General features: G+C 43.2%; 1 protein-coding gene across 4 annotated transcripts in view; it reads right to left on the minus strand.

The window, feature by feature from the left end:
- LOC137504018 (protein unc-93 homolog A-like) overlaps positions 1–21,749 on the minus strand; it is a 1,407,338-nt gene that overhangs the window by 688,271 nt on the left and 697,318 nt on the right. For all 4 annotated transcript variants that reach the window (XM_068231907.1, XM_068231906.1, XM_068231905.1 and 1 more), the window contains one exon: positions 12,368–12,514. In XM_068231907.1, the coding sequence (XP_068088008.1) occupies positions 12,368–12,514 (147 nt within the window). The remainder of the gene's footprint in view (positions 1–12,367; positions 12,515–21,749) is intronic.

The raw sequence follows: 21,749 nt of genomic DNA on the forward strand, positions 1-21,749 counted from the left end.
ATCTATCTATCTATCTAATCCATATCTATCTAATCCATATCTATCTATCTATCTAATCCATATCTATCTATCTATCTATCTATATCTATCTATATCTATCTCTATATCTATCTAATCCATATCTATCTATCTATCTAATCCATATCTATCTATCTATCTATCTATCTATCTATCTATCTATCTATCTATCTATCTAATCCATCTATCTATCTATCTAATCCATCTATCTATCTATCTATCTATCTATCTATCTATCTAATCCATCTATCTATCTAATCCATCTATCTAATCCATCTATCTATCTAATCCATCTATCTATCTATCTATCTATCTATCTATCTATCTAATCCATATATCTATCTATCTATCTATCTAATCCATATCTCTATCTAATCCATCTATCTAATCCATATCTCTATCTAATCCATCTATCTATCTATCTATCTATCTATCTATCTAATCCATATCTATCTATCTATCTATCTATCTAATCCATATCTATCTATCTATCTATCTATCTATCTAATCCATATCTATCTATCTATCTATCTATCTATCTAATCCATATCTATCTATCTATCTATCTATCTAATCCATATCTATCTATCTAATCCATATCTATCTATCTATCTATCTATCTAATCCATATCTATCTATCTATCTATCTATCTATCTAATCCATATCTATCTATCTAATCCATATCTATCTATCATCTGACAGATGACAGTCACAACAGATGCTGTCCTGGCCTGTGAAGTAATTACACAGTAGTGAAGCCTGCGGCACTAAATAAACTCACAGACTAGCAGTACAAATTAAGTAAACTAGTACGTAGGTAACAACCACTACTAACTATAATCCCTAGCAGTAGTTTAGTCTACAGTAGTCGATAACTAACTTGTGTGACAGTCAGTGACAATAAAAGTCTGTCACACACGGACGCAATCAATAGGGTCGGGCAGATGACAGTCACAGATCACAACAGATGCTAGCCAGGCCTAGTGGCCTGTGAAAACTATTACACAGTAGTAGTGAAGCCTGCGGCACTAAATAAACTCACAGACTAGCAGTACAAATTAACTAAACTAGTACGTAGGTAACAACTACTACTAACTATAATCCTTAGCAGTAGTGTATACAGTAGTCGATAACTAACTCGTGTGACAGACAGCGAGTGACAATAAAAGTCTGTCACACCCACGCAATCAATATGGTCGGGCAGATGACACGCAGTCAGTCACAGATCACAACAGATGCTGGCCTGTAAAATAACTAACAGTACTGAAGCTAATAAACTCACAGACTAACAGTAAAAATTGACTAAACTAGTACACAACTAGCTATAATCCCTAACCTACCTAAGCTAGTAGTAGGCTAAGGCTACCCTAGGCTAGCAGGCCCTGGCCTGCACCCAGACCTGACACTAGCCTAGCACAGTATACAGTACACTACACTAGCTGACTGAACTATAACAAATCACTAACAATAAATGAGTACAATAACTGTGTTCAGAATGTGATGGTCTGCAAAAACGCTAGGTAAAACAGTTGAAAAGCACTTGCTAAGACACACAGCAGCACTGGAGGTGCTCTCAGTACCGCAGAGTCACACAGCAAGGACGCGTTCCCTAAGATGGCAGCCGCCTTATATAGAGGAGGGGAGGGCCAGGCTCCCCTCCTCTGATTGGTTGCTAGGGCCTCGGCTGGGGGCCTTCTGATTGGCCCAATTACGTCATCCCCTGGATACCAAAGCCGAAGGTACTATTCGGGTACATTCGAATTCAAGAGCAGTATCGCTCTTCGAATTTGAGTTCTGCAATCATGAAAATCTACCCGTGATCACGGGTAAATTCACGATGACTAATGAGCAACCCTGCTGCTCACCCCTCTCCTGCACCGCAATACAATTATGAGTGTTGGCAAGGCTGGATTGCTTACATTTTTTGCTCAGCAGCCAATCGCAGCACTCATCAACTGCCTGAGGTGCTTAGGCATCCAATAGTGTGGCCCGGGTGGAGTGGCTTGGCCAGCACTGTTAACTCACTGGCTGGTGGTGGGCATGTAACTTGTGGCAGCAGTGAGAGACAATTTAAGATGCTTCCCGGTTGCAGGGCACTTTGCAAGAGTGGTGAGGCAGCGATCATGGTGGGGCAGGCAGCGAGAAGCAGCAGCCACAGTTCACAACCTACATCATGTTACCTGGCTGCAGTTCTGCAGTTCAGCTGCAAGGTCCCACCAATGCCTGATTTTCAGAAGGAGAGCAGACAGAGTGAATTTGATGCATAAGGTATGCACAACGCATTATGTGCTGCAATGTTTAAGGGGATTATGTTTACACACCGCCCACCCAACTATGTGTCACTAGCTGTACTTGGAGGAGTTTACAATCTAATCCCTGCCTTCATGTTGGTAACTGTACTCAGGGGATTTTACAATCTAATCCTTGCCATTATGATGTCATTAACTACTCAGAGGATCTTAAAATCTAATTCCTGTCCGCCATGTCAGTAGCTGTACTCAGGGGCAGGGCCGTGCCGAGACAGAGGCCAGCGAGGCTGGAGCCTCAGGGCGCAGGTCATTAGCACTCTGAGGGGCGGAAGTTTGCCGTCTGTGACTTTCTGTGTGTTACCTCTGACTCTGCTGGCCGCCCCCCGCTGAATCGTGCTGCCTGGTATGCCGCCCGGCAGCGCCCGCCGGCGCCGCTATTAGTAAAATGCTGGCTGTTATCTTTCTAAAGCGGGAGCGGAGTGTATACATACTCCGCTCTCCGCTACCTTGTTGCCATGGTCACCGACCGTCCCGGTGACTCCAAAGTGCGCCGCCGCCCGCCCCTCTCTCTCAAACACAGAGCGGCCAACCAGCGTGCGCCTCTGTGTGACGTCAACTCGGCAGCCTGTGGGTCCCGCCCCCTCTAACGTCGCGCTGTCTCCTCGCCTGTGATCAGCAGCTAGGGAGGAGTCAGGCAGGAGACAGTGTGGCTGTGTTGACGGGGGAACTGCCCTGTGTGGCCCACGGCTAGCTGGCTGTCCGTCCCTGTGTGTCCCAACTCCCAACCAACTCCAAGTAAAAAGTAAGTTTGTGACAGTCAGTGACAGGCACTAGGCACTGGGCAGCATTATTATGGTCTTGGTCTGACTTCACTTGTCTTAGTTGGATTGATAATATAAAAGCCCCCAATCCTCCGAGTCCCATCCCTCATAGTTATATTTTAGATATTAATAATGTGACAACTTAAGCACCACCCGCCTTCATTCTCTGCAAGTCTGTCCAGGGATTACTGCTAAAAATGTCTTCATTGTATTGGAATATATTAACATAACTGACCCCCACTTCACACTATGCATTGATTGGCTAACATGTAAAAGTAGTATCTGTAGTGAAGAAAAAAGGAGGCATCATCTGGCCTATGAAGACATATTACTTTATAGAAAGCCGTTTACATACATCCTGAAAGAGCACATGCTTCAAGACCAGAACATAAGCAGTGCTCATGCTGCTTTGAGGCAGGGAAAGCATCAAAAATAATATGGGATTTGTGAAATATCACATAACTCTTTCCTATAGAGATAAGCAAGTTCATTCAGAGGTATGCAAATTTGCAACCCCATTCTGCTGCTCTACATGCTGGGAGTCCTCTGTCTAGAAAACCAGGAAGGACAGAGTCTGTGGACAACTCAGAGTGAAGAGCAGCAGAATCTATCATTTTAGTGGCTGGACAAGCACAGGCTGACTCTGAGCTCCTGGCTGTCTGTCCTGCATTATTGATAATATATTACATATATTATAATGTGACAGCACTGGCTGTGGCTGCACATCTATATCAGCTGCTGCTGATAATACAGTATCCATTTATGGTGCATTAATTTATATGATGGATAATATTAGTGTGTCTATGCACTGTCAATGACAGTGCACACACAGACACACTAATATTATCCATCATAGAATGCACCATAAATGGATACTGTATTATCAGCAGCTGATATAGATGTGCAGCCACAGCCAGTACTTGTCACATAATATATGTAATATATTATCAATAATGCAGGACAGAGGTCTGTCATCAATCGTGTCACTCAGGTGACTGCTATCCATGGGATTGAACAATGCACCTTATTTTGGTGTTAAAGGAATCATTAGGTAAAAAATTAGCTTTACTCACCTGGGGCTTTCTCCGCTCTCCGCCGCTGTCCCGGGTTTGCCGCACGGTGCAGAGGACGACCTCGAGGTTGTTCTTACTGCGCCTGCGTGAAGTGCTGCTGTCAATCATGGCCACAGTGTCCGCTGCGCAGGCGCAGTAGTTCTGCGCAGTGCACAGCGGACATTGTGGCCATGATTGACAGCGGCTCTTCAGGCAGGCACAGTAAGGACAACCTCAAGGTCGTCCTCTGCACCGTGCGGGGAACCCGGGACAGCGGCGGAGAGCGGAGCGGTCAGTGTGATACAGTCGGCTGCAAGGGGCTGGAGAAAGGCCCAGGTGAGTAAAGCTGATTTTTTTTTTATTTTTTGCCTGATGATTCCTTTAAGTTCCCAGTTTAAGTTTATTGCTAGATTCCCAATTCTTATGTGTTTATTTGGCACCTGAAATCTGAGGGGTGCACACATTGGTTGAAGGATAGATCTGATGAACATAAAAAAATGAGATTCACTTACCTGGGTGGGGACTTCCTCCGCCCCTGGCTGGGAGCCTGTGTGTCCCTCAGCTCCGCTCCGCTTCCAGCCCGTCTCCTGTGGTCCCCTCCGTAGCAGCACACAGCTAATCTGCTTGCTATCAAGCTCCGGTCACCGGGAGCGTTCTGTGCTGACGCAGTACTTTTCCGCCTGTGCAGAATGCTCCCGGCAATGGGAGCTTGATAGCAAGCAGATCAGATGGGCGCCTGCGCAATGGATGCCGACCTGCCAGTTCGGCATTTGCTACAGAGGGGGCCACAATAGATGGGCTGGGAGCAGAGCTGTGCCCAGGGACACACAGGCTTTAAGGGGCTGGAGGAAGACTCAGGTAAGTAAATCTGTTTCTTTTTTAATTTGTCAGATGTATCCTTTGAAGAGACTCGGAGATGACACATCTTTTAACATGCTTTTGTTAAACAATGTTTCCCGACGTTGAGTAACATTGTGCGCACTATTGCTGGGTGAGTACGACCCTTTAGGGGTATCTGCTGTACTCCAGTGGGGCAGGTGGGCAGAGAGCACATCATAAATGATATATACAGTTTATGTATACAGTAGTGACTCTGCTTAGCCCATAAAAATGAAATAAACCAATCAAAAATAGTTACTTGTGCTGCTTCCATAAAGCAGTACCCATATTTTTAAAGTCAGATAAACATATCTGATTGTGACTGTATATATGATGTGTACACAGGAATCTCTTATATATACTAAATAACATCTATGCTGTAAGAATAAAGCCTGATGTGTAGCTGTGTCACTAATAGAGATGGTCAACGAGATGGAAATAATTCTGCGTTGATGCTGGTTTATGCAAATTTCTGCACTCCTTTTGCACATGAAATTAAATAATTTGATATGTTAAAATTTGGTTTGGTGACTATGAATTAAATGGTACCTGAGACGGATGAAAAGAAAAGTTTTATACATACCTGGGGCTTCCTCCAGCCCCCTTCAGGCTAATTAGTCCCTCGCTGTCCTCCACCACCCGGATCTTCTGCTATGAGTCCTGGTAATTCAGCCATTGAGCGCAGTCCGGCCGCATGCCGCTTCCACAGCCAGGATCATTCTGCATCTGTGCAATAGTGCTGCGCAGGTGTAGAACGTTCCTGGTGGAGTGTGTGCATGCGCACTGGGCCCAACTGGCTCAAGTACCTGGACCCATAGCAGAAGATCCAGGTGGCGGAGGAGGACAGTGAGGGACTGATTAATCTAAAGGTGGCTGGAGGAAGCCCCAGGTATATATAAAACTTTCATCTGTCTCAGGTTTACTATACTCTACATATGCACTCCCCACAGAGCTGCAGGGAATCCACTGAGAATATTGTGCACATTGAACACCGAGGTGTTGTCTATCACCCATAAACCTGGTTCAGATTGTGCATGAAGAATGTGTAATAGAGGAAGAATCCCCTCATTCTCCTGCAGAGTACCTGCACATCATTCTTATATGTAGCCACAGTTACATTGCCTAGGGCCTGATAGATGTTCTTTGTTTCTGTCTGTACCTTCTACAAGTACTCTTATCAAGAACTAGTTTTAGGCCTCGTTCTATGCAGCTCAGATGGCCGTGCGATCTGAACTCAACGCGTACGATCGCACGCCATCTGCGCTGCGACCCTCTGCACTGCTGATCCCATCCATTGACAGTGATGGGATCAGCTCTGCGCTTCCAGGCAAAATGCAGGCAGCAGTACGCAAGCGCATCATAGCACATTGTACTGCTGAGCAGCGCATTTGATGTGAACGGCAGAAGGGCTGTCTATACCCTTCTGCTGTTCTTGCATGTTACCAAGTCATACGCGCTTCCAAATGCGCACAAAGCACGTTTGATGTGAACGAGGCCTAAGTCTATGACTAAAAGTATTAGAGGCAGAAGATCAGCTGGATAGCCAGGTAACTGGTATTGTTTAAAAATCTGCTGCTTTGAAGGTCCCAAGGAGCGCAGTGTCTTCCATCATCTGTAAGTGGAAGATGTTCAAAAACACCAGGACTTTTCCTAGTACTAGCTGGCCATCTAAACTGAGAGATTGAGGGGAGAAAGTCCTTAGTCAGGGAGGTAACCAAAAACCCTTTGGCCACTCTGTCAGAGCTCCAAAGTTCCTCTGTGGAGAGAGGAGAAGCTTCCAGAAGGACAACCATCTCTGCAGCTCCTTGTTCATTGTGAGTGCTCTCGGAGCCACAATTCTGCAATCCACCAATCAGGCCTGTATGGTAGAGAAGCCACTACTTAGTGAAAGGCACATGGCAGCCCGTCAGTGAAGCATGGTAGTGGCAGCGTCATGCTGTGGGGATGTTTTTCAAGGGCAGGAACTGGGGGAAAGCCTGGATAAAGGGAAAGATGACTGCAGCAAGGTACAGAGACATCTTGGATGAAAAATATCTGTCAATTATGATTAAAAATAGATAATTAGGAAGTGGAATACAAAGATATATAATATGAGACTACAAAGGTACTGTCACTACTGGGAACCTATGTTTTTTTTGTTATCGGTTTATTACAGAATGACTTCAAAAAAACCTTCTGGAGCAGAGTTCAGGAAAAAAAGAAAGTTGAGGGAAGATGAAGCAAGTAAAAGTTCTCAAAAATTGCAAAAATGGTTACAGCCAAGCAAAGCAACAGACAAAGATGCAGAAGCAGCAGCAACTTCAAGTTCCGGAGAGCCAACCTCAACTGCTACAGAGATCGGTTGCAGTCCTACAGATCCATATTTTGGTTCTTCCGCTGTGACAGAAGAAAGTCCGGAGTCCAATGTGTCAGAAAGTGAACAGATTGAAGGTGAAGAATGCTTGCAAGAAGCTGAAGACATATCAGCAATACCAAATGAACCTATGGCAGAAGAAATGACAGCTGAAGCTGAAGACTCATCAGCAATGCCAAGTGAACCTATGTCAGAAGAAATGTCAGCTGAAGACACATCAGTAATACTAAGTGAACTTATGCAAGAAGAAATACCAGCTGAAGACACCAGCTGGATGACATTTAATTTGAATGATCCACCCTCATGGCCTGAAATCACAGACAAAATGCGACGTTATTTGATAGAACAGGGCCCAAATCAAGGAATTGATGCAGATTTTGGAAGATCTCAATTCCAAGAAGGGCGTACATTCTATCCCAGTTGGTTTACAAAACAGCTACCTGGTGGTAGAAAAATTGACCGTGCATGGTTAATATACTCCAAAACATCAAATGCAGTGTTTTGTTTTCCATGCATTTTATTTGGAAAGCACAATTTTTCATTGACAAATCCAAAAAAAGGTTTTTCTGATTGGAAAAACCTAAACCCACGTATCCCCACACATGAAAATTCAGGAGAGCATCGTACCAATTATTATAAATGGAAAGTGATGGAAAAGAACATGAAAACTGGCCAGCTTTTTGACAGCACTATAGAGAAAATGGTTTTGACTGAAAAACAAAAGTGGAGAGATGTCTTGAAGTGCATTTTGGATGGAATTTTGTTTTGTGCAAAAAACAACCTTGCACTCAGAGGTTCTGAAGATATTATTGGAAGTCCACAGGCTGGCATATTCCTTGATCTAATGGAGGTAATAAGTCATCACAACGTGTCGCTGAAAGAGAAGATTGAGAGTCATCAGAAGCACTCTGTCAGTTACCTTTCAAACAAAATTCAAAACGAGTTCATCAGTATTTTGGGGGATACAGTCCGCTCTCAAATCATTCATAGAATAAAAGAAGCTAAATTTTTTTCAATTCTTTTTGATTGCACTCCCGATATTCCCATCAGGAACAAATGAGTGAAATAATACGATATGTTACAGTTGTGAATGGAAAGGTTACAATTGAGGAGAGTTTTATCGATTTTATCCACACAAAGGAAAAAACTGGAAGTGGATTAGCTTCTGAGATCATGAACAAGCTACAGACTGATGGACTCGACCTTAAAGATGCACGAGGGCAAGGCTATGACAATGCAGCCAACATGGCAGGAAAATACAATGGCGTACAAGCGAGACTTCTACAGGAAAATGAATATGCTAAATTTGTTCCGTGTGCAGCACATAGTCTAAATCTGGCATGGGTACATGCCGCATCTGTTAATCCTGACATTAAAACATTTTTTGGGACTGTTCAAAGAATTTTTATTTTTTTCTCCAGTTCCACAACTCGATGGGAAGTACTTACAAAGCATGTTAAAACTACTGTAAAAGGGCATACAGATACTCGATGGTCATCCAGAGCAAGTGCAGTAAAGGCCTTATATACACAGATCAGTGAAGTATGTGATTCACTCACAGACATTGTGGAAAATTCAGCAAATCCAGATTCGGTTTCAATGGCAGAAAGTCTGATTATGCAAGTTGACTATGGTTTTCTGTGCAAGCTTTTCGTTTGGACCAGAATCTTGGGCCATGTTGACAGAGTAAATCAAGCCATACAGGCTAAAGGAGTTTCAGTGTTGCAGGCTTCACAGATGATTGATGGTTTAAGACAAACCTTTCAAGAAATGAGGAACATTGACTTTCAGGAAGTATACCAGTATGCTTCAGAGGCATGTAGAAAGCTTGACATCCCAGCAATGTTTCCTCAAAAAAGGCAAAGAAAGAAGAAAACCAGAGCATCTTACGAATCCCCTGACGAAGGAGCCAATCTGACTCCTGAGGACAACTTCCGAATTACTGTTACACAGGTTTTTGACGTTCTCATCTCTGACTTAACTTGGAAATCAAAAGCACTAATGGAAACATCCCAAGACTTTGAGTTTCTTTCTTGTCCTGCACTTCTTACACTGGATATGGAGGAGTTACAGAAAGCTGCTTCAGATTTGGCTTTGAAGTATGACAAAGACTTGGATGCTACAGAGCTGTCTTCAGAAATTGAAAGCTTTAGGTTTCAGGTGCAAGCCATATTGCCACAAGCTATGTCAGCAACTGTCCTTGATATCTGTCAAATGATCTATGATTATTCACTGTCAGCTTGCTATCCAAATATTGAAACGGCATTGCATATATTTTTGACTCTCCCTGTCACTGTAGCATCATGTGAAAGAAGCTTCAGCAAGTTGAAACTTATTAAAAACTATTTACGTTCTAGTATGGGACAAGAGAGACTTTCAAATCTTGCCATTCTCTCCATTGAGTATGCCACGGCAAAGCAAATTGACTTTGAAAACGTGATTGATCAGTTTGCTTCAATGAAGGCAAGGAAAATTACACTATAATTTACAGCCTTATCGGTTTTGCACTTGAAATGTGAAACGTGCCAGTTTTTATTCTGTTTTGTTTACAGGATTATCTTTGTTTACATTATGTGGTTACTGTCTTATATGACTTGTTTTTGCACTTTACTTCTATCTTAATATGGTTCTAAAGAGGTTGTGTATTTGTTTACAACTATATCTTATTTAACCTGTTCGAGACCCTGCTGATTGAAATCGCACTGCTCTGCTGTCTCTGCACCTGGCTTCTCTGCTGTCATTATGACAGCAGAGCTCGGTACTTTGGGCAGGAGCCAACTGACGCTGTGATCCCTCCGGAGGACTGAGCTCTGTCATCAGACAGTAGAGCGAGTCAGGTAGAGTGACGGTAAAGCGACAGGACTGTGTGTGTAAGCTTGGTGGTCTTGAAGTACTGTAGTTAAGATTATCTTCACGTTATCGGTGATGCAAACGCTAACAGTTGTGTTTAAGCAATTTTTCTGTATTTAAGAACACATTCTTTTTTCTGTTCATTTATTTAACTGTATTTGCACTTATCACCTAATTTATACAAAAAAGGTTTGTATCACTTGTTTGCTGTTAATTTATATAACTCTGTTCTCCTGAGTAAAAATACTGCTTTATTTTTGGATAGTTCACTGTTATATTAAAGAACAACTGTAATGAGAGGAATATGGAGGCTGCCATGTTTATTTCCTTTTAAGCAATACCAGTTGCCCGGCTGTCCTGCTGATTCTTTGTCTCTTAAGCCTCATCTACACGGTACAATTTTCCATCACTTAGACGGATCTATTATATAGTTTCCAATCTGACTGCAAGAGATTTTGCAATACATTTTGGTTACTCATCAATGCAAAATCTATTACAAAATTGATCAGAAACAATTTGGACGTCTACACATGATGCAATTTCATATCAGATCTATCTAAAAGTTCCATCCAGGTGTTTCTGACATTATTGTCAGATCTGACATGCTTGTTTTCAGACACTACAGCAGCCAAATAGACCAGCAGGACAGCCAAGCAACTGGTATTGTTTATAAGGAAATACATATGGCAGCCTCCATATCCCTCTCGTTACAGTTGTCCTTTAAACTGTGCATATTTATGTGCAACTACAACAGTTGGATTGACTTGAGCTGCGTCTTATCAGTTGTTGGTCGCCTCTTATCAGTGATATTTTACTTGAAAAAAGTTGTCCAACTTCTTCAAGTTGTTTGATAATTGTGCATTTAAAAGACTTTTGCTGAGTGTGTGTATGAGGCTTTAAGGATTCAGGAAAGACAAAATGTTTACAGTTGTGTTTAAGCAATTTTTTCTGCATTTAAACATACATGTTCTTTTGCTGTTAATTTATTTAACTGTATTTGCACTTATTGCCTAATTTATACAAAAAAATGTTGGTATCACTTGTTTGCTGTTAATTTATATAAATCTGTTCTCCTGTGGAAAAATACTGCCTTATTTTTGGATATCTTAATTTGGGCGGGGGGGCACTTGGGGGGGGGGGGGGCGCACTTGGGGAGCTCAGCCTCTGTTGCTGGTGGACCTTGTCCCGGCCCTGCTCAGGGGAGTTTACAATCTAATTCCTACCTTCATGTTGGTAACTGTACTCAGCAGAAATTACAGTCTAATCCCTGACTTCATGTCAGTGAAGCTTAAGGCCCATACACACATCAGATTTTAACGAACGACCCGTCGTTTGAACGTTCCGTCGTTCGGACGTTTTCGCGTCAAATCAGACGTGTGTACAGACTATCGTTCGGGTGATAAGACTGGTTACCAGCGATCCGCCCGGCGGATCGTTGGTAACCAGTCTTATCACCCGAACGATAGTCTGTACACACGTCGGATTTGACGCGGAAACGTCCGAACGACGGAACGTTCAAACGACGGGTCGTTCGCTAAAATCCGGCGTGTGTATGGGCCTTTACTCAGGGGAGTTTACAATCTAATCCCTGCCGCTATGATGTCACTAACTAGCGGAGCTCACAATCCAATTCCTGTCCGCCATGTCAGTAGCTGTTCTCAGGGGAGTTTACATTCTAATCCCTGCTGCTATGAAGTCGCTAAATACTCAGAGGAGTTTACAATCTAATTCCTGTGTCCGCCATGTCAGAAGCTGTAATCAGAGGAGTTTTTAATCTAATCCCTGATTTAATGTCGGTAAATTGTACTCAGTGGAGTTTAAAATCTAATTCCTGCCCGCTATGTTGGTAACTGTATTTAGGGGAGCTTACAATTGACACCCTGCCACCATGTTAGTAGCTGTACTCAGAGGATCTTACTATCTAATCCCTGCTGCCATGTCACTATCCACAGAGAAGTTTACACTCTGATCCCTGCTGTCAATCATATCACAGGAAGAAAAGTGTGTTTTTGGGAAGGGGGCTGGTGATAGTTGGCCTTGGGTGGTAAAAAGTACAAATCTGGCCCTGCTTACAACATTATAAAATGCTGTAGAAGAAGCTTTATAATAAATTACATAAACATGTAGTAACAAGGGAGACTTACCTGTGTATACACCCAAAAGGGTATATTTTAAGTCCAGTTCTGGCTGTTTTGAATCTGTTTTATTTGTGTTATTGATGTTGCTTGCAGCCAACTGCAGACAGTCATTAGCCCCACAATTTGTATAATTTGATACATTTACATCAGGTCCTAAAAATATAATACACTGCATTAAAAATAGACTGAGGGAGAAAAAAAAAATATGCATTCTAAAACACTATACGTAATGGAGATGGTCAATTTTAAGCATGCATTTATGACTTGCATTTCTTTATTTTTCTTATTTATCTTTATTTTGTCAACAGTATCAGAAATAGTGCCGCCAGGCATGAACCGGCTGTCAGGCTTTTTGTGCCTGCACCCACTGCTACAGACCCCTGTAAGTAAACTGTGCTGACTTGGCCATAATACCTTTTGCTGAGTACATTTGAAATCGGCGCCGGTAGACTTGGGCGCAGAACACAGCGGTATATGGCTGATCCTGATTCTGCACAAGTCCGGGACGATTTAATTACTATTCCCCCTCCAGGCCGACATGGATAGTGGGGGAATGAAATAATTCGGCTTCCAGCGATTGCTGGAGGCCGAATTTTTATGTTTTTAAGCAACCTCGGCTCGGTCTTCTGACGGAGCCGACGTTACTCACTGAGCGCTGCAATAGGAGTGATTCCTATTGTAGTCTATGGAGGCGCCGGCTGCGCCCAAATCTAGCAGCGCTGAAAAGCACTGCTCCGCCCTTTGCTCATTGAATCGATTAATTTGATGTGTTGTCATGGCCGGATTTCAGGGAAGGCCACATAGGCCATGGCCTAGGGCACCAGGAAAGCAAGGGGCGGGCTGTGGACAGCAGGGAGGTAGTAGCAGTTTGCCTGCCGAACATTAATCTTGCTACACAGAGTTGGCGCATGCCATTTGGGGGCAAAAAAACAGCCGGATCTGGCATTTGGGGGATAAAGGGGCAGCAAATGGACACTTTCAGTGATCTCTGAGCCACCTGTCACCCACCAAATGTGCCGCTCGCCAAGATGCTTACAATCAAATCCCTGCCATTACTAATCACTAACTGTCATCAGAGGAGCCTACAATCTAATCCCTGCCGTGTTGGGGGGGGGTGCTATCAGTCTGGGGGCAGCTGCTGATAGTGGGCCTTGGGCGGTAAAAAGTACAAATCCGGCCCTGTGTGTTGTTAAAGGATACTGTCAGGCTCGGCCGTGCTCTGTGCAGTTGGTAACTCCCAACATCCAAGATTTGATGCAAGTGATGTTTATTTACAGTGAAAGGTACATGCAATGTTCAAAGCAGGGTTTCCAAAACATGATGCAGGGACAGGTTTGCAACACAAGTTCAAGATCAATATGCAGGAATATTACCCAGTGACTGGCAAATGGATACAAGCCCTGGAACAGATATGCAGGTTGAATCAGGAACAGACATGCAGGTTATCCAGGAACAGGTATACAGGTTTAACCAGGAACATGCACACAGGCAAGGAATCCAGATACTCATGACATGAACAGGTATTCAGGCGTGAAGTCCAGATACTCAGAGCAGGAACAGGCATACAGGCATAAACGCCAAGAGCTCAGGACTTCGACAGGAACAGAGGCTTGGAACCCACATACTAGGATACAGGAACTCAGGACATAAACACTAGATACATGAGTCAGGGAAGCTGAGGTCCAGCTGCACTAAAGCTAGGCTAGACAATACAATGCAACAGCAGCCTGCTGGAAACTCAGGATGCTAAATGCTTCCACTAATCACCCAATTACCCTGCAGGTGATGGAACACTACCATGCATATGCAAATTGGATCACATTCACTGTTAGTGCATAGCTGCAGTTAGGCCTCCTTTCCAAGAATTGTTAATAGGCAGTGAAATGCCTCTCAAACTCTCTCAACTGCTCACTGCTGCCTGGTAACTGCTTCTTGCTGCATAACTGCTTACTTCTGCCTGATAACTGCTTGCTGAGCACACAGCTCAACAGTTCATGGAAAGGAGGCCTCACAGAGAGTCCTGACACATGCATATGCAAATTGGATCAGGTAAATTGCTTGCTGATCACTGCAGTGGCAGGGAATCCTGACAGATACCCAAGGTGACATGTGACATGATGAGATAGACATGTGTATGTACAGTGCCTAGCACACAAATAACTATGCTGTGTTCCTTTTTTTTTTTGTTTCGCTGCCTGAAAGAGTTAAAATCAGGTATGTAAGTAACAGTTCCTGTCTGAGGGCTGGTGCACACCAAAACCCGCTAGCAGATCCGCAAAATGCTAGCAGATTTTTAAACGCTTTTTTTTATTTTTATGAGGCGTTTTGCTAGCGTTTTGCGGATTGCTGCTGCGGTTTTCAGTATAGTAGATTTCATATATTGTTACAGTAAAGCTGTTACTGAACAGCTTCTGTAACAAAAACGCCTGCAAAACCGCTCTGAAGTGCCGTTTTTCAGAGCGGTTTGCGTTTTTCCTATACTTAACATTGAGGCAGAAACGCATCCGAAATCCAAAAAATGCCTCACCCAGGCATTTTTCCTTTCTGCAAAACACCTGCCGCTCTGGTGTGCACCACCCCATTGAGATACATTGACCAAGCAGATCCGCAGCCGCAAGCGGATCTGAAAACGCCCAAAAAGCCGCTCGGTGTGCACCAGCCCTGAGTCAGGACTGGATCAGACTACATACTAGGTCAGACTCACTGATAAGAAATTACAACTATAAAACACTTTCCTAGCAGAAAATGGCTTCTGAGATCAGGAACGAGATAAAAAGGGTCAATAGTTCATCTATTTTAGCTTTGGCATTCTTCAATGAATGTGTCATTGAGCAAAACCAATAAAACAGTAAAAACGGAAAAAAAATACAGTAGATTTAAATACTTATATGAAATAAAACTGTGGAATATCTTAAAGGATAACTGTTGCAAGAGGTATATGGAGACTGCCATATTTATTTTCTTTTAAGCAATATCAGTTACCTGGCATCCCTGCTGATCCTCTCCTTCTAATACTTTTAGTCATAGACCCTGAACAAGCATGCAGCAGATCATGTGTTTCTGACATTTTTATCAGATCTGATAAGATTTGCTACATGCTTGTTTCTGGTGTTCTGCAGATACTACTGCAGCCAAATAGACCAACAGGGCTTCCAGGCAACTGGTTTTGTTTAAAAGAAAATTAATATGGCGGCCTCTATATACTTCTCACCAGTGGCGTACACACACACACACACACACGCACGCACGCACACGCATTCAGAACACACACACACACACAAATACCAGAATGTAAAAGTCACTATGAAATAAATGAGGCTATCCTTCTGATCCTCTACCTCTAAGGCTGCATTTCCACTTGTGCGGTGCGAATCGCCGCGGTAAAAATTCGCATGCGGGTGCGAAATGCACGCGAATTCGCATGGATGACAACGTATCCGAATTTAACCATGGCAGTGCTGGTGTGCTTTTCCATTGTTTCTATGCGAATTCGCATGAAAATTCGCATGAAAATTCGCATACCTAAACCTCATGCGAATTTCCTATTAAATACATTGTATGTGATTCGCATAGCGGTATGCGGTATGCGAATTCTGATGGCTCTGCCATGCGAATTTTTTCTGCACAGAAAAACGCAAAGGAATCCTGACAAGTGGAAACAGTCCCATTCACTTGTATTGCTATGCGAATTTGCATGCGAAAAACGCATGCGAATTCGCGATAGTGGAAATGAGCCCTCATACTTTAAGGCAGGGTGCATACTTGACAGTTAGGGTTCGTTTCCACTGTTGCGACGCGATTTCGGCCGCATTCCGACGCTTGTAAAAACGCATGCGGATGCGTTTCCGCATGCGTTTTTACCCGCGATTTCGCGTGCGATTTCGCATGGCAGGGTGCCATGCGAAATTAACCATGACACTGCCAGGGCAAAATAAAGTTGAAAAAGGTGCGAAATCGCACGCGAAATCGCGGGTAAAAACGCATGTAACAAACGCATGCGTTTTTACTATTAAATACATTAGCGGCGATTCGCATGCATTCCACTCGCAGGCGAATTCGTTGGCTCTTTTGTGCGTTTTTTTACCGCTGAAAAAAACGCACCTCAACAACGCTACAGTGGAAACAGGCCCATCCACTTGCATTACATGTGCGAATCTGCATGCGTTGGACGCATGCAGATTCGCGATAGTGGAAACGAGCCCTTATCAAACGCATTTTCTGCACAGAAGAACTCATGTTAATCAAAGGGCTAGTTCACACTTAGGCCCCATTCACATCACAAACGCGGATGGCCATGCGTGCGGAGCGCGTGCGGACCGCAACGCGTACGAACGCACGCCATCCGCGTTTGTGTGCGTTGCGTGGCTGATCCCATCACTGAAAAGTGAATGGGACAGCCATGCGTTTTTACAAAAATGCATGCAGCATGCGTTCCCGGACCGCACAGGTCCGGAACGCATGCAGTGTGAACATCAGACATTGCACTCTATGCAATGTCTGATGTCGTGCGTATCGGCCACCTGCACGCGTTTCCAAAACGCGGCTGGAAACGCGTGCAGTGTGAACGGGGCCTTAAGGGGCCCATACACTGGTTGATTCTATAGAATCGATCGATAGATTAGAAATCAATCAAATTCCCCATTCGATTGATTTGCAGCCAATTTTGATTGATTTCAATCGATTTGATCTATCTGACAGGATGGAAAATCTAGGTCGATCTGTTGCTGGCAGCAGAAAGATGGCCCATAGAGTTGCATTCGATCTAACGGTCCAATACTGCATTTAGGTCGATTTCCAATATTGGAAATCTGTTCCTAGTGTGTGGCACACATCAGATAGATTCCTGTCAGATTGGACTTGACAGGGGGCGTGGCCTAGCAGCGCACGAGGACGGCTGCTTGAGGAGAGAGCTCCGTGATCCAGCCTGCTAAAGCGGCTCTTACCGACTCCTAAACCCGGCAACAAGCTGCCACATGGAAGGTGAACACCTAATGGAGACAGACGCTACCCGGAAAAGAAAGATGGGTAGCAGCAGACCCCAAAAACTGACGGATTTTTTCCAGGAGCGTGTACCACGCGCCGACAGAGGCCTCCAAGATGGCGCTGCCGCTCCAACCGGCAAACAGCAGGAGACAGACCAGCCAGTCCAAGCGGCAGCAGAAACTCCTAATTCAGCCTATCGGGACGAAACGAACGCTACAAGCTCAGACACAGAGGGTCCCTCACCGCCATCTGGATCCCCGACGAGCGGTAGCCCAGCGAAGTCTCGCCCCAGATTATCAAACAGGCAAGACGCCACACAGGTAGGTGAAACGGTCGCATCCCTTTCTGACTCAGAGCTCCATACGTCTCTAGCAGACATCAGCCCTTCCGACCAGGCCCTAACTCAAGACACACTAAAGAATATGCTTATTATCCTCCAAAACTCGATCACATCACAATTTGCCTCACTATCCACTTCAATACAATCCTCAGTTAACGTGCTGGGAGAGAGGGTTGCCTTGATAGAAAATCGAGTAAACATCTTAACACAAGAACACAATAAAACGGTTGAATCCTTAGACCAAAACACTGATGATATAGATCAGCTGAAACTAAAAATGATAGATATGGAAGACAGGAATAGGAGGCAAAATCTCAAACTTAGAGGAGTTCCGGAAACCATAGCAGATGAACAAATTAAGCCCTACATTCGGAAACTAGTCAGCTCTCTGGCACTCTCCATACCTGAGCGAGACATTATCATTGAGAGGGCACATAGAGTCCCGAAGCCAAAGCACCTACCGGCTCCCTCTCCCAGAGACATTATCGTAAGATTTGCTTTTTACTTTGTAAAAGAGGCTATCTTAACTGCTCTACAGAAACCAAATACACTGAAAGATGAGTACCAGAATATACAGATCTATCCGGATTTCTCAGCAGCCACCCTGAAATTCCGCAGATCTTTACAACAGATCACAGCAACATTAAGAAACCATCAAATCCAATACAAATGGGGATACCCGCTGAAGCTTCTGATTAAAAGAGCCGGCTCCACGCATATCATTACTGATGTAGAAGGAGGGCAGAAATTGATAAGAAGTTGGAAAATCAAATTAGATGATCCTATCTCCTATGCCGCTGCTACAGCACCTCCCAGAAAGATCCACCAAGGAAGGAGAGTAAATACATGATTGCTGGATCAAGACACGTAACATCTGGTGTTTGTTTGTGACATCGTCCCTTCAGCATTGTCCTTTTGCTGCAGTGAACAGTGAGTATTGCCAACTAGTATAGGCAATATTCTTTCCCCCAGTTTAAAACTCACCTCCCTTTGTTGTTCCACCTAGGTGAGTAAAATATGTGTTATATACTGTCTGCAAGCTTCCTTACTAGTCCTCATCTTACACTCCAAAATATCCTCCTAACCCTTATTTTTAAAACCTCTCAGAGACCATGCACATTTAATCTAGCCTCAGCTCATAAGCCATCTAAAGCGTCACTTGTTATGAATGATGACCCTTAACTTCCTATCTCTCAATACCAACGGTTTAAATTCTCCCATAAAAAGATTCTCATTAAAGAAAGAAATAGAGAGACTTCACCCAGATATCCTTCTCCTCCAAGAGACCCACCTACTCGATTCAACACAGCATCACTGTAAAATTCAGGAATTCCCAACCATCCTATTCAACAACTTTAACAAGAAAAAAAGAGGTGTAGCTATAGCCTTTCATCAAAGTTTAAATGTGACCATCCTAAAAGAGACTAAAGACACTCAAGGCCGATTTTTGGTAGTGACATGCAAAATAAACAACCACGTATATACCATCGCTAACCTATACGCGCCCAATACGAAACAACTTGCCTTCCTCAAAGATAAGATTAAGAAGATTAAACTTCTAGGAGAAGGATCTATCATAATTGGAGGAGACATGAATATATGCCATGATCCCAAGATAGACTCCACTCACCCCAATAGACATTTGGTCCCCTCGCTCCAAGGAACTTTGCACACAGAACAACTATTTGACGCTTGGCGAGTGGCAAACGCCTCTGAAAAGGACTTCACCTTCTATTCACAGGTTCACAAGTCTTGGTCAAGAATTGATCTATTCCTTTTAGATAAACATACCCTCCAAGGGGTTCGTAGTGTAAAAATCCATCAAATATCTTGGTCTGACCATGCGCCTGTTTCTCTAGCTTTAAATGTGTCAGGTCCATCACCTAACAAGCCAGCATGGAAGTTGAATACCTCATTAATAGCCTCAGAGGAGAATAGAGAAAAAATATTGAATACATTAACAGAATTCTTTATGATAAATGAGAATGGTGAAGTTGGAGTGGCTACTATATGGGCATCCCACAAAGCTCACATCAGAGGTCTACTAATTAAAATGGGTGCAAATAAAAAGAGAGAACAAAAGAAAAAAATGGACGCCCTTTTGACAGAGATCCAAAAATGTGAGACAGCCTTGAAGTGCTCATTCAACCACCAAATTGCAAACACCTTATTTCAATTAAGACAGGAACTCAGACTCCTACTACAAAATGAGTACGAATTCCTATTAAAAAAATCCAGATCCACTTACTATTCACAAGGAAATAAAGCCAGCAAAAAATTAGCTAACATTATCAAAAATAGGCAAGCCAAATCCTCTATTAAAACAATTACCCACCCCTTCACGAAAACCAAATTACTAAACCCAAAAGATATAGTAGATGCCTTTAGCGACTATTATAGCGCCTTGTACAATTTAAACAAGGACCGCGATATCATTCAACCCAACCCCCAAACCATAGCCTCATTCTTAGACAGTATCCATCTGCCTAAAATCTCAGACCAAAACCTAGAAATTCTTAATAATCCCATCTCACTCTCTGAAATCATCAAAGGAATCAAGTCCTCTAAATCAAATAAGGCCCCAGGACCAGACGGATATGGAAATGAGTACTACAAGGCGTTTGCAACAATACTAGCTCCAAAACTTAAAACTCTATTTAACTCTTTCCTAAAAGCAGGATCTATCCCACAGGAATTTCTTGCCGCAACAATCTCAATAATACCAAAACCTGGGAAAGACCCTAGTAGCCCCTCCAACTACAGGCCTATCTCACTCCTCAATGGTGATTTGAAACTGTACGCGAAAATTCTAGCTTCAAGATTACTAAATGTCCTACCCAACATAATTAACTTAGACCAAGTAGGATTTATGAAGGGTAGACAAGCAGGAGACAGCACCAGAAGATTTATAGACTTGTTAAGATTCTCAGAGCTCGGTCGGATGCCTTCTCTGTTCCTATCTTTGGACGCGGAGAAGGCATTCGACCGGGTGAATTGGAACTTTCTGAGGAGTGTTTTAACCAAATTTGGGATCACTGGAGACATTAACTCTGGAATAATGGCCCTGTATACCAAACCGTCTGCCAGGGTGGTGTCGTCAGGGTTTCAATCCAAAATATTTAATATAACTAACGGCACCCGTCAGGGGTGCCCGCTCTCCCCGCTCATATTCACCTTAATCATGGAAACTATAGCACAAAAGATCAGAAATAACCCCCAAATCAAAGGTATACACTGTAATGAACAAATTCATAAAATTGGACTGTTTGCAGACGACACCATCCTGGCCATTACGGAACCACTAAACTCACTTCCCTCTCTTATGCAAGACCTGAATCACTTTTCGGAGGTCTCTTACTATAAGATAAACAAATCCAAATCATTTATATTGGGATCTAATATCTCCATCGAGGTTCAAAATAAAATTAAATCACAATACACCTTCCCCTGGGCTAAGGAATCTATCTCATATTTAGGAACCAAATTATCGGCCTCCTCGAGTAAACTATACAAACTTAATTATATTCCTCTATTACAATCAATTAAAACCGAACTACAAGGCTATAATAAACACCCTCTCTCATGGGTAGGTAGGCTGGCAACCTTTAAAATGTTCACCCTACCAAAAATAACCTATATATTTCGAGTGGTCACAATCCCAATATCCAACAGATATTTCTCAGACCTAAATAAAATCATTTTAGACTTTATTTGGGGAACGGGGAAAAAACACAGAATAGCTCACAAAAATCTCATCATCCCAAAAAAATGTGGAGGCTTTGGCCTCCCCTGTCTAAAAACTCTGTATTCAGCCTGCAACTTAGAGATTTCAAAGGCATGGTGGCTGAAAGATAATAGACCACTATGGGCCTCCATGGAAAGCTCTATACTAAAATGTCAACCCAGTGACTTCTTAATAGCAACATGTATACAGAAAAATATCCAAATACCAAACTACCCCACAATCATAGCCACCATAAATGCATGGAAACTGTTGACACAGACAGAAATCAAAGGTCAGACCAGAACAACGCCCAACATCCCTCTCTCATGTCTTAAAATCCT

The sequence above is a fragment of the Hyperolius riggenbachi genome, chromosome 4, assembly GCF_040937935.1.
Source record: "Hyperolius riggenbachi isolate aHypRig1 chromosome 4, aHypRig1.pri, whole genome shotgun sequence".
NCBI classification, from domain to species: Eukaryota; Metazoa; Chordata; class Amphibia; order Anura; family Hyperoliidae; genus Hyperolius; species Hyperolius riggenbachi.